At 43.3% G+C, this 13,228-nt stretch overlaps 1 protein-coding gene across 2 annotated transcripts in view; it reads right to left on the bottom strand.

The window, feature by feature from the left end:
* The window catches only part of MGAT4B (alpha-1,3-mannosyl-glycoprotein 4-beta-N-acetylglucosaminyltransferase B), a 92,362-nt gene that overhangs the window by 24,790 nt on the left and 54,344 nt on the right, over nt 1-13,228 (bottom strand). For both annotated transcript variants that reach the window (XM_074960349.1, XM_074960348.1), the window contains exons 2-3: nt 908-1,087; nt 137-277 (exon numbers count right to left, since the gene is read on the bottom strand). In XM_074960349.1, the coding sequence (XP_074816450.1) occupies nt 137-277; nt 908-1,087 (321 nt within the window). The remainder of the gene's footprint in view (nt 1-136; nt 278-907; nt 1,088-13,228) is intronic.

Genomic DNA, 13,228 nt, shown 5'->3' with positions numbered 1-13,228 from the left:
GAGGAAGCCTACATGGAATGTGCTGCTCTGCTTCCAGTCCTGCTCATCTTGAGCCAGGAATGGAGGGGAGTAGAAGGGCACATGTAAAGAGAAGGCAAGAGACATTGGATCTTACTGCTGCTGCAGCTGCTTTTACCTCCAGTGCGTCCCTGTCCCACATGCACAGCTGGTTGTAGACTGTTCTCCTTGGACAGCAAATGTGGCAAATGATGAAAGATGGTGGGAAGATGCAGCACATTCTTGTTGGTGATATTCCACAGTTTTAATTTGGTTTCATCTTAAAGAGGAAAAGGAAGTCAATATGCAGGATACCATACAGGGAGAGATCACAAGGCTTCTAGCAACAAAACCCCCTCACAGGGCAATCTGGCCATTTCAGATTATCACTAGATTAATCCACCCAGCCTTCTCAGCGTGCACCCACAATTCCCACTAATGTAAGTGGGAGCTGTGGGTAAAGGCACCGAATAAGGTCCAAAATCTTTGAGGGGAGGAAAATGAAGATCAATCAGATTTTATCAAAAAGATCCAATTTTCCCATCCAATCAACTTTTGCACTTTTAAATAAGAGAGGTGCACTGAGCAAATCTAAACCCTCCACTGTGATCTGCTTTTCATAAACATTCAGTAATGAGCACACAATGGGTGATAAAAGCTCCTGAGCAAGCAAGTTAGCGTATATTATCTGCAGAGGCTTGATTCAATGTCTAATGGTGCATGGCCATCTCCATTCAAATAGATTTTCTGAACCTCTTAAGCCCCTCATGCTAAATCGGAGACGATCTGGACCTTGACCTATACTTGCTCAGGGAGCAACAGGATGCCAATCCTATCTGCAGCCCCACACAAACACACACCTCACTACCTCCTCTATAGCAACAGTGTTCTCTGTTAAAGTCTGATTCACCAGATAAACTGCTCCATGTCCGGTTTACATCTCGTAGGGCCTGCTTCTCAGAGATAGCTCTCTTTATCTCGTCTAGGACCAGGTTCAACTCCTTGGAGCGCTTTAGGCTCTCCTGTTCAGCAGCATGCAGACGGTCTCTGAGCGCTAGGAACTCTCGCTGATAGATATCCACAACCTCACCTGTGGAGAGAGAAGAGAGAGGACAAACACCTTTTTCCCCTGCTGTGACAGGTTCTAAAAGGCAAAGTGTCGTTAGTCATCCATTCTCCCGCTCCGCAGCCCTAGGCACCAAACCTAAAACAGAGGGAGAGAGAAGCATTGCCAAATCACTGGCTGATTTGGAGGTAACTGCTCACCCATGTGTGCTTCACAGCAAGTAAAATTCTCAGCGCACTGGCCATTTTACCTGAGGGCTCTATCATGCAGGCAGAGCTGGTAGCACCACTTACTAATGTGGCCTGGCGCTTCCCGTTAAAACACCCTTTTGTCAGTGCTTATAACTTTGCCAACCCTTACCTGTGAGGGAAACTGGGAGTGGGGTGCGGGAGAACAGGACTGGGACCCAGTTGCCTGGGGGGAGACACCAATTTGACAAGGCCTGGGGGGAAAATTGGGAGTGGCTGGACAAGGAACCAGTGTGGGAATGAGAGCAGGGGAGACAGATCTGACCAGGAGCTGGGGCATGGGCGGCGGGTATCGTAGGCAAGGGGAGGCTTTGCCTCCTCAAACAGACTACCGTGGCCCCGCCCCCAGGCCAGCGTGCCTCCTCCTGCGACTCGGGGCCGCCAGGGAGGCTGGTGCTGGGCTGTGCTGTCTGCCCCGAGTCCCAGGGCTGACGCCTCGCCCCGCAGCCCCTGGGGCTGGGGCGGGGTGGCCCCACGATGGGGGTGCTTTGGGTTCCTGCGGGGGAGGGGGAAGTAGAAGGGGGGGTGGCAGAAGGGGAGGGGCATGGTCTTGGGCACAAGGGGAGGGGCCGGGGGCTAGCGTCACCGGCTGCCCTGAGCTGGGGTGTAGGTGGAAAACCTGGACTGCCTGGGCAATGAGATGAGTGAAGGAGCCAGCGCGGGGTGAGGCTGGGGAAGGAGCTAAGGGATGAGGACCGAGATTGGATGAGGGGCCCCACAAGGAAGACCAGGACTGGGAGCCAGTGAATAGGGAGGAGAAAGACTAGACAGATGAGATGTCACCAAGCGGGGAAGTGGAAATGGCTGGGTAAGGAGACTGGGGACAAGGAGTTGGGGCAGGAGTGGGAGAACTGGTACTGGACTGTGGAGGGGGAGACAGGTGGGAATTGGTGCTCTGACAGATGGGGAGACCAGGACTGCCTGTCAAGGAATCTGGGACTGGGAAGAGTAGCCTGAGGAAGGAGACTGGGACAAGGAGCCTGGGGTCGAGAAGAGCCAGGGGAGGGATAGGCTGCAGGAGGCAGCACAGAAAGGGTCGCGCTTGGAGAAGAGTCTGTGCCCACTAGAGCACACGCCCCTCCAGAGCTTGGAATGGAACCTAAGATTCTTGTCTCAACATTCCTCTTCTGTCAGCACATACTTGCAAAACACACTGGCAGAGTGGGTGTCTCACCCCCATTCATCACTATTATTTGTATTACCATAGCACGTACAATCCCTAGTCATGGACCAGGGCTCCACTTAGCTGGGGACTGTACAAACACAGAACAAAAAGATGGTCCCTGCCCCAGAGAACTTACAGTGTAAATATAAGACAACAGATGATACAATACAGACAGAAGGGGAAGTATAAGGAAACAATGAAACAACATTGGTCAGCGTGATAGGCAGAGAGGTTTCAGCACTGCAGCAGCTCAGCTGTTGTCAAGTGTTTGTAGGCGCCATGGAAAAGGAGAGTTTGAAAGAGGCTAAGGAGATAACTCTGCAGATGGTTGGGGGGAGCTCCTCCCAAGTGCAAGTGGCAGCATAAGATAAAGCACAAGGGTGTTTGTTTGCAAATTTAACAAGTGAGCAATGGAAGCAGGCATCATGGGCTGATTGGTGGTGAAAGCTGACATCTCGATAGTGAATAAGAAATAATACGTAGTGAAGAGACAGGCCATGAAGAGCCCTGAAAGTGAAGACAAGTAATTTATGTTTGATGCAATAGAAAGGAGGAGCCAATTACAAACTACTGCTCCTATCAGTTACTCTGTTATCTCCAGTGGCAGAGATCTATGCAGTGGATCTAAAACTTCCAACCCTGCTGATGACCCATGTGTTCTTCAATACACCGCCACATAAGGGAATTTCTATTTTTGCAGTTTGCTTTTTTACAAATTTAGGAAATTACGTATAAGAAACCTTGCTTAAAACATGAAAATTGCAAAATCAAGTACTCAAAAGTTTGGAAATGCAGAAGTAAGTCTGCCCGTGCAACCAAAGGACCCCTGGCTCATTCGGTGCACAGGATGACTGAATCAGGATTGTGTAGTAAAGGAGACTCTGGTCTGTAGGATCCCTGCCTTATTTGTTGAGGAAGTTAGAAAGGTTGTAGAGAGCGGGTGAGAAATAGAAAGGATGGTCTTATGGTGCTGCCCTGGACAATTATATTCTATCCCTACACCTCTGCCACAGAGTTCTGATGTGATGCTGGTCAAGCCATTTAAACCAAACTGTTCACAGGTGACCATTAATTGTATGTCCCTCAATTTTCTATGTGCCCAACTTGAGACACTGCAGTCTGACTTGCAGAAGTGCTGAGCACTCACACCTAGAATAGAGTTGGCTGGAAAATTTCCAATGAAACCGAGTTTTGATGGAAAATGCAACTCCATCAAACTGGAAATGTCTTGTGAAAACAGTTCAGGTTTGAAGAAATTTTGTCAAAACACAGGCACAATTCTGCCAGATACCTGCCCGGGTTCCCTACCATCTTGCCTGGTGGGCTGCTGGGGAGCAGCAGCTCCAGGGCCTTTCTGCCATGCCAGGGTTTCAAGGCTTCCTACCGCCCCAGGTCTAGCACAGGCACCATTAATGCTGGTACTGAGCGCTTGACTTTGTGACCTTAATAGTGTTATTTTAACATTGGTTTGTGTGTGTAATCCCATTTAGAATGTTAAGCATTTACAGTTCTGTCTCAAGTCTATACCCTGGAGCAAGAGTCCAGAATATACAGGCAATTATAGTAGTAAAGCTATATAGGCACAACCTCGATTTCTCTTTTCGACTCAGTTTTCCAGGAGTTTAATATATAACCTGGCTGATTTTAAAGTCACCTTGGGTTGAAAACGTGCTATATAAAAACTGCCCATGTTGTTAAAGATTTCCTACAAAGGAAAAGAAATTGGGCATTTGCCCTTCTCTGCTTCTTTATAATGTACTGTATAAAGGTGACATGAAAGTTGGGTTTAAAAACAAAAGAAAGAGACATTCCAAGTGTGCGTGAACTAGAAAGCATGTTCAGCTGTGTGCACCTGACAGCATACGAGAGCCTGAATTACAATATGTATGCCTCCAAGATTCTGCAAGTTTGAGAGCACATGTCCAAGAGATGTTTATGAGTCAGAGAAGAGGGGGCGTGCACATGCAAATGAGCATTCATGGGTGGTATGTGGGGTGTATGGAAAGGGTGGCCTGGCAGATTTTTGCCTGTCAAATCTTGACAGTTCTGCAAGGCTGAATTAAGCCATGAGAGCTCATGATACACACGCTTTGTTCCTCCAGCAAAACTAGAGGAGACCAGCTTGATGCTCCTGATAGTGTTGGCTTCTCTTTCCCTTCCCTCCAATGCCCCCACGTTTTTAAAAAACACACAAAACAAAAAAACTTTGGAACTTTATTTAAACAAAACAAAACAAAACACAGCACATCCTGGGTCTCTTTTATACATCACAGGGGAACCAAAGAAGGCACGAGCCTGATTAAAAAAAAAATCCTTTGTAGGTCACAGCTTTAAGAGTCCCTCATGGCAGCACTTTCATCTTTTGTTCATGCTGCATTGAGTGATTTCCGTATATGAAGCAGCTCCAGAAGCTTCTGAAAATGACAGAGCTATGTCCAAGTGAGGGTGAAGTTATCAGAACTTCTTTGAACTGGCTCTCAAATCACTTTGCAAAAGCGGATGCCGCCACACAAGACGATGTTATTGTTTTTACTATGGCAACAGAAAAAGACACAAAAAATAGCCTGTCTCCTGCATGAAACTCTCCAGTTTATTTTCCACTCTCCAGATAGTACTATGTGCAAACTACAGCGTCAGAGTAGCAGCCGTGTTAGTCTGTATTCGCAAAAAGAACAGGAGTACTTGTGGCACCTTAGAGGCTAAGAAATTTATTTGAGCATAAGCTTTCGTGAGCCTCAGCTCACTTCATCGGATGCATTCAGTGGAAAATACAGTGGGGAGATTTATATACATAGAGAACATGAAACAATGGGTGTTACCATACATACTGAATCCCTCTGTCTCACCAGGTTGTCCTCAAGTAACACAGAGGCTAACACAAAACATTTTTCTATCCCTGCCTGAATCCATTTATAATCTGTTCAGTTATACCATTCTGTTTTATTAAAAAACAAAGAAGTCTTTGGGACAACCCCAAGCATGATAAGAAGAACTGGGGATGAGCCACTGTGTCCCTGAAGCAGGACTACAGTGTGGCATCCAAGAAGTGAGGAAGCTGGTAAGAAGGAAAAACCACACTGGTTACATTAAAATTCTGGTTTAAAAGCTCAGTAATAACATTGCTTCCTCGCTTCATAAATATAAACTACTTGGATATACAGCTAGAAACAGTGCAACCATAACTCCGACCCACTCCAGGATGGGGTGTGGAAATCACAGCCAGGACCAAAAGCCAAATCTCCAGCTGTGTCCATGGTCCCAGCTGCTTCAAGTGGATCAGTGTGAATAATTAAGGACAGGGTGCAGGACCTCAGATTGTGTTCTTAGCCAGATGGCAGAAGAAGGCTCTTGGGATGATTAAAAAAAACAAAAAAACCTGTGGGTGGAGTGGGCATTTAAAGAAATAAACAGCCTTTTGTTAAAGTATTTTGTAAGTTATGTTTCTGATTAGAGGTATTAGTGAGATAAGGAAGGAGAGGTAATATCTTTTATTGGACCAACTTCTGTTGGTGAGAGAGACAAACTTTCGAACTTACACGGAGGCAGTCAGCTACACAGTAATTTAGACAGGTCTTACCCAAAAGGTGTTGATAGAGAAACAGCTGCTCCCATGCCTTGATAGCTTTCCCCTGCAGAGCCCCACATGGCTCAATTCTAGCCCTTTCTTCTCCCCCTCAACTTAAGAAAACTGCTACTGGAGCTTGTAAGAGGACATGGACTTTTACACCAGCTAACAGGTGAAGCACCGCTCTATACCACATTCACATCAGACACCAACATGGGACCAGGGCTCTGTCTATACTGAAAAGAAGAGGATTGCAAGAAATCACTATTTGGTATGCTTGGAAGCTGCAACGCTTGTTCTGTGTCTTGTGTTCTCATACAAATATCTCTAGGCATATATTTAACAGCAGTTACTTTTATTTCAGTGTGCTGATATGCTATTCTGTGCAGGCTTTAAAAAAGACTGATAAACAACGGGTGCTCCACAAGTACAGATTTTCTATTCTCTATTTCTGACCCAAACTGTCCCCCATTTTACACAGATTCTTCAATAAGGGAGGCAGGCATTGCAAAGTTTTAATTTTAAAAATGAAACCACCTAAGTTTAATGCACAAAATTATAGGAAGTTTATTAGAAGCATGAAAAGCACGTTTTCCCCATTTCAATACCTGCAGTGGAAAAATGGGATTTTAACAAACTTTTACACACAGTCACCCTGGACTGAGGGCAAGAGTGCAGCCAGCAAAGCTAAAGATGGGTTTTCTTTTTTAGAAGTTATGAATGCCCCAAAAACATTATCTTACAACAAGACTGACACACACAACTAAAACACCGCCACATATAATCTGCACTTCTGCTTATGACTGAGAATGAATTATAGAGGAAAAAAGGAGCTCTTTTTTTACCTTGCTGACTATGGCACTGGCTATGTAAGCGTTTTGTTGACTCCAAAGGCTCAGCTTGGTTCTGCCGATAGTTTACCACTCTGCAGTTTTGTAAACTGGCTGGACTGAAATTTCCAAATACAATTCTAAAGATAAGTTAGGACCCTTAATGAGAGAGAAGATTCCTAAACTAAGAAGCAGCTTACATCTTAAAACATAAGTTATAAAATGCAGTTTCCAAGGCATGACATGTTTTCAGTCAATTCTGTAATTAATCCTTTCCCCTAGCTGGAATTTGCAGGGAAAGTTAATTTTCACTCCTATTACCCCCAACCGCCTTCTAACACGTACACACACATTTCTTTAAAGGTTTAATAATTTAAGCAGATGAAACCAGGATTTTGGAATTTGTTAAAAGTTGTGAAGCTCTCATTCATATAAAACAGACTATACTAGGATTAAGGCTGTGCTGCAAGGTTAAAGAAACCTCATTAACTTAAAAATTACACTCCTGCTTTAAAATGTTTTATCTACTTTTACAAGCAACAGCTAAGATTACTGGAAAAAAATCCCCCCCCCCCCATTTACTTTGTGCATTTGACAGCACTTTATCCATAAGCCGTTCTACGTTTTTTCCCCTCTCTAAACAATTAGTTTTCCCTTTTTTTGTGTTTGAGTTTTTCACACTGCAATGTTGCAAAAAGAGAGAGAATTATTTAGAAATACATGAAAAAAATTCTGAAAACCACAAAAAACTGGCAGGGGGATTCAGAGGAGGATGTAGTATCTGAAATTTTTTTTTTTTTAGGTTGCTGGTGTCTAAATCAAATACAAGCAGATGCCCATGCACTCCCAAATGCTCCAGAGTATTGCTTTTATACCATTTATACCTTTTAACTGAGCCAAACAATACACACAAAGCATCCAGTAAGGAGTAAAAATAAGAGCTATTTAAACAAGACTGAATATTTTTGTGGCAAGAACTGTCATTTACTATATTTGTACAGTGCCTAGCGCAATGGGTTCTCAGTATGGTTGGGGCAACTGCAGTAGCAATGTTAAGTACTAACAACCCAAACAACATCATCTAATCTTTCCCCCTCTCTTAATAACTAAAGATGAATAGTGGGACCTGGTCTGCAAAGACTGGAAACAGGGTTAAGGGGCAAGGCGCTGCTTAATGGATTTTTTTTAAAGCACTACACTCTGCTCATGTCAGAGTTAAATGGAAAATGTCACTGATTATTCATTCACTAATGACCTGCTTGCTCAAGCAGACAACAGTACTTTTCATTAAACTGGAGTGCTGATGCCCAATTGTAGCAATTTGCTGCATTTCCAACTAACAGTAGAAAAAGTGAAATTGTATCTAACTTTAATGCTTCTATTTTATAAATGTCTATAGGAGGCTTTTCACTTCCCTGTGAAGTTACACATGACCCTGTGATTTAATTACAGTGCCTCCTGCTTGGACAAGTGAGAACTAAGGCATTAAAGCAACTACAGAACAATTTTATTTCTTCTGGATTACCAATCCTGCCATTTTGTAAATGTCAGCACATAATGTATAGTTGGAAGATTCCTCCCCTTGCCCTCCCAAAAGAAGAGCCCAATTCCTGAGTAACGGTAGGTATCCTCTGAAAAGCCATTAGGAAAAACAGACTTCGCTCTGACACATAAAAGCAAATTCAAAACACAGAAGGCAGGACTTGCTTCTAATTAGGCTGAACAAATTTCTGTGCTAGTGTGTGTTCAAAATAGCTCCTAGCTACACCTCTCAAACGGATAGATTCTGACAAAAAAAAAATCTACATTTTTTCTTCCATGGCCTCCAAGTGTAAAAATAATTGCAATGGTAGTTCTCGTAAAGTATCCGGAGAATCAAGCACATTGAGATCCAGATACAAACTCTCACTGTACCTACCAAAAAACCAAAAGTGTCTCTGTTACTTTGTGGCTTCCCTTTTCTTGATATACAATATATTGCTGCAAAGAAAGCAAACATAACATAAATTGACCTGTGACATAGTGCATGTCTGTGCTAGGTCAGAGATCTGACGGTACAAATGGGATACCTAGTGGTATTCTGCTACCTAGTGAACATTCTGTGCTGAATGAAAATCTACAGGCCTGGGAGAATGCCAGGTTTCACACATTGCTATGTTTGGTCCTCAGCCATTAGCAACAGTCTTTCTTGAAACCTACCCCCATTCAGGAATCAAAGTCAGAACTGAGAAAAGTTATTCTACAACACAGTCCACCATACAGTCCACACAGGGGATGGCTCTGTTTGCAGACTAGCTACTGAGTCCCAAAACAGTCAGCTAGCTCTCAAACAAAGGTGTCACTCATTATCTTACTAGCAAAGTTTTTGAAAGCATAACTAGGCTGGCAGTCAGGGTAACTGCATTAGAAGAACTAGAGTGACATTTTTCAGAGTCACTTAAATAGTTTACTGTCTCACACAGAAGGCCCTTCCCTCTGGCTTCCTTCCCTGCACTGGATTGCTCTTTAAAACAATGGCAAAGATTATTTGTTTTAAAAGTGTGCCTAAAGTTAGGATTCCAAGTCCATATTTAGGCACCTGTACAAGCGGCCTGATTTTCAGAGATGCTGAGCAGCCCCCACTGAAATCAATGGCATGCATACATCATGGCTGTTTTGGTGATGATGGGACCCACTCACATGTCTTTCTTGACTCACTTAAGGAGATGAAGGAAGAAGATTGAAACGTTTGTTTGGGGAAATAAAATAAGCTTTATATGGACTCTGCAAGCAGATCAGAAACACTGAAGCAGATAAAATTTTGGGCCAGCTAAGACAGTGCCCATTTAACATCCAAATACTTCACCACCACCGAGAATTCTCTGTGGCTTTGCTCTTCTTAAATTGATATAAAAACAATGACCATGTTTGCTAGTTGGGGAGGGGAGGAAGCAAGGTTACCAGTTACTCATAGGTTTTCAGTTTCAATGTTGAAGCAGAGATAGAACTTTAGAATTAAGCAGGGGAGTCACACAGAATCACCAGTGCAATTAAAATTCAGGCCTTGTGAGCCTCTGAGACTAGTCCACATCCACATTTGTCAGGAGTTTTATGACTTCTATCTGTATTAGTTTTTAAAACCGCATCATAATCTCCCAGAAAGACCTTTGTGCATTTTAAATATGTCAGCATTTCAGGACCAATTAGCTTTATTTTTGTTCTTTGAAGATAACTTTTCCCAGCAGAGCATATTGATGTCCAAAGCCTGAGATTTCTCCACCTTAGTCTTTTAGCAAGTGAATACCAAGTCTTTGCAAACTGCATTTGCCACTCCATACAATTTTATTAAAATTAAAAAGACCCAGATTTTTTATCTTTATAAAATCTTGGTTTTGGGAGGGCAACTACATATTTTGATTATTTTGTTGCAAATTCTGGAGTATTGTGAAGCAAATGCTCATTCCTAAGAACAGAAAGGTAAGGAAACAAATACAATTAGCTGGAAAGGAAGTTCAAGTTCTCTGCTTACAAGCCAAGCCTAGTTAGTGCAGGTAACTGCAAACTCTCTAACAAGGAATTTAATTCTAATCTGAGAGAATCACCCCTTCTCGTTTTATTTCAAATATGGGTAAAATGCTTACCATCAAGCTAGAACAGGTTATATTTGCCTCCAACACACTGTAGCTCTAACATGCAAGTGTCTGATCCTCAGACCTTGCTCGTGGGCATAAATAAAGCAGATATGGGCACTAAAGTAGCTAATATTACAATTCAAATTACATATGGCAGACTTGCAATACAATTTACTAATTCCATACACCTTTTTGCATTAGTATCACAAGGTGGGCTTGTCTGGAGTACAAAGGCCAGTACTTTAAAATTCTCACAAAAACGGTGAGGTTGAGTAAAGGTTGCTAGACAGCATTGTCCACAAATGCAAACTGCAGAAAGCGAAAAAACAAGCTGTTAAGTAATTCAACATCCAGAATACTCCACTCCTCAGTCCCCTTCTCAACTTCGGCCACCTCCCTGATACCACTCACATCTCACCAACCTCATCCCAAGTAAGCCAACCAGGCACCCCTGCACACAGACTACATTCACTGGTTGCGTGTTCTGGCAGTTGAGTGAGTTATATATGGGTCAGTGTAGCTTTCTTAAGTTATACTGTATGTTGTTCTGGTTGAACAAGTTCCATTGAACCAATGAGTTTGTGTGTGTGAAATTACTGTCCCAAATTTGGGGACTAAATTCGATTACTTAAGTAAAAAGAGGAATGTTAGTTCTTTCTAAATGCAAACCTCATTGCAACCAGAACTATGAGTGTGAAAACCCCTGCAAGGTATCAGTAAAGACTACATAATAAACTGCTAATGCCACCGAGAATAAGTTTTTTTTCTTTAAATTAGACCTCCCGTCTGCTAGTTGTTCCTGGAAAGAGGAAAACTGCTGCATGAAACATGATTTTAGATGTATCCCACAAGGAATCTGAGCAGAAGGCAATTCTGCTGGACCATCTGGTGCTATAGATCATGCTTGTGACAGCTTGTAGTATTCAGAGTGAGTTCAAGAAAGTACCGATTTACCAGGAAATCAAAATACTTAGTTGTCCCCTTCACTTAGCTGAATGCCAGATTCAGAGCAACAGCACAGTAACTACCCTCACCAGGAAGATTCTTGATTGACAGGGTGTCTTCCTTGATGCAAAAAGTCTAGAGACAAACTAGGGAACAATATCTTATTACTGAACTATTTTAATTTAATGGGATATGTATACTCACACAAAAACCATAGAGAACTCTCTAACCCACTTCAAGGTTAGCAAAGAAGCAAACTATGTAACAAATAAATCATGTCTCAAGGCCAGATTTTCAGGAATGCACAACATCCACAATGGAAACTGGATTTTCAAGGGAGCTCTGCTTTCATTTGAGGATCCGGGTACTTCATTTTCGTGCCTAAATGCAAACTGAGCTTTTTAGAAAATCTGGCACCCAACCACTACTAGAAACCCCAAATTGGAATCAGTTACTTTATATTTCAATATCTAGGTAAATTCAGGAGACAACAAAACAGGAGAAAAAAAGCATCCAATCATTAACAGTCATGAAGTTAGTCCTTATAACAGGCCCATATACAAGTACCACATTTTGTTCAAGAACTTGAGTGTCCAGACAAAGACAAGCATCAACACCATTCAGCCACAGAACAAATAAAGTCGTCTTCCCCCCTGTCAGGTAACAGATTCTAGGGAGTGCCAACATTAGATTTAACAGGTCTTGTTGTGTCTTCTCAGCAAAAGATCAGATGAACCATTGTGTGTATATATATTTGAAATGCCAGCACCCACTCTCTCTCTCTCTCTCTCTCTCTCACACACACACACACACTTGGTCCAAAATAGTTGGCAGCCAGTATCAAGCAGAGTGCCCCAGGGGTCTGTCCTGGGGCTGGTTTTGTTCAACATCTTCATTAATGATCTGGATGATGGGATGGTTTGCACCCTCAGCAAGTTCACGGATGACACTAAGCTGGGGGGAGAGGTAGATATGCTGGAGGGTAGGGATAGGGTCCAGGGTGACAGAGACAAATTGGAGGATTGGGCTAAAAGAAATCTGATGAGGTTCAACAAGGACAAGTGCAGAGTCCTGCACTTAGGAAGGAAGAATCCCATGCACCGCTACAGGCTGGGGACCGACTGGCTAAGTGGCAGTTCTGCAGAAAAGGACCTTGGCATTACAGTGGATGAGAAGCTGGATATGAGTCAACAGTGTGCCCTTGTTGCCAAGAAGGTTAATGGCATATTGGGCTGCATTAGTAGGAGCACTGCCAGCAGATCAAGGGAAGTGATTATTCCCCTCTATTTGGCACTGGTGAGGCCACATCTGGAGTACTGCGTCCAGTTTTTGGCCCCCAACTACAGAAAGGATGTGGACAAATTGGAGAGAGTCCAGTGGAGAGCAACGAAAATGATTAGGGGCCTGGGGCACATGACTTATGAGGAGAGGCTGAGGGATCTGGTTTTATTTAGTCTGCAGAAGAGAAGAGAGAGTGGGGATTTGATAGCAGCCTTCAACTACCCGAAGGGAGGTTCCAAAGAGGATGGATCTAGACTGTTCTCAGTGGTAGCTGATGACATTACAAGGAGTAATGGTCTCAAGTTGCAGTGGGGGAGGTCTAGGTTGGATATTAGGAAAAACTATTTCACTAGGAGGGTGGTGAAGCACTGGAATAGGTTACCTAAGGAGGTGGTGGAATCTCCATCTTTAATGGTTTTTAAGGCCTGGCTTGACAAAGCCCTGGCTGGGATGATTTATTTGGGGTTGGTCCTGCTTTGAGCAAGGGGTTGGACTAGATGACCTCCTGAGATCCCTTCCA

Source organism: Natator depressus, chromosome 8 (assembly GCF_965152275.1).
Source record: "Natator depressus isolate rNatDep1 chromosome 8, rNatDep2.hap1, whole genome shotgun sequence".
NCBI lineage: Eukaryota > Metazoa > Chordata > Testudines > Cheloniidae > Natator > Natator depressus.
The sequence above is the reverse complement of the archived record's forward strand: the minus strand, read 5'-3'. Positions and strand labels throughout refer to the sequence as shown.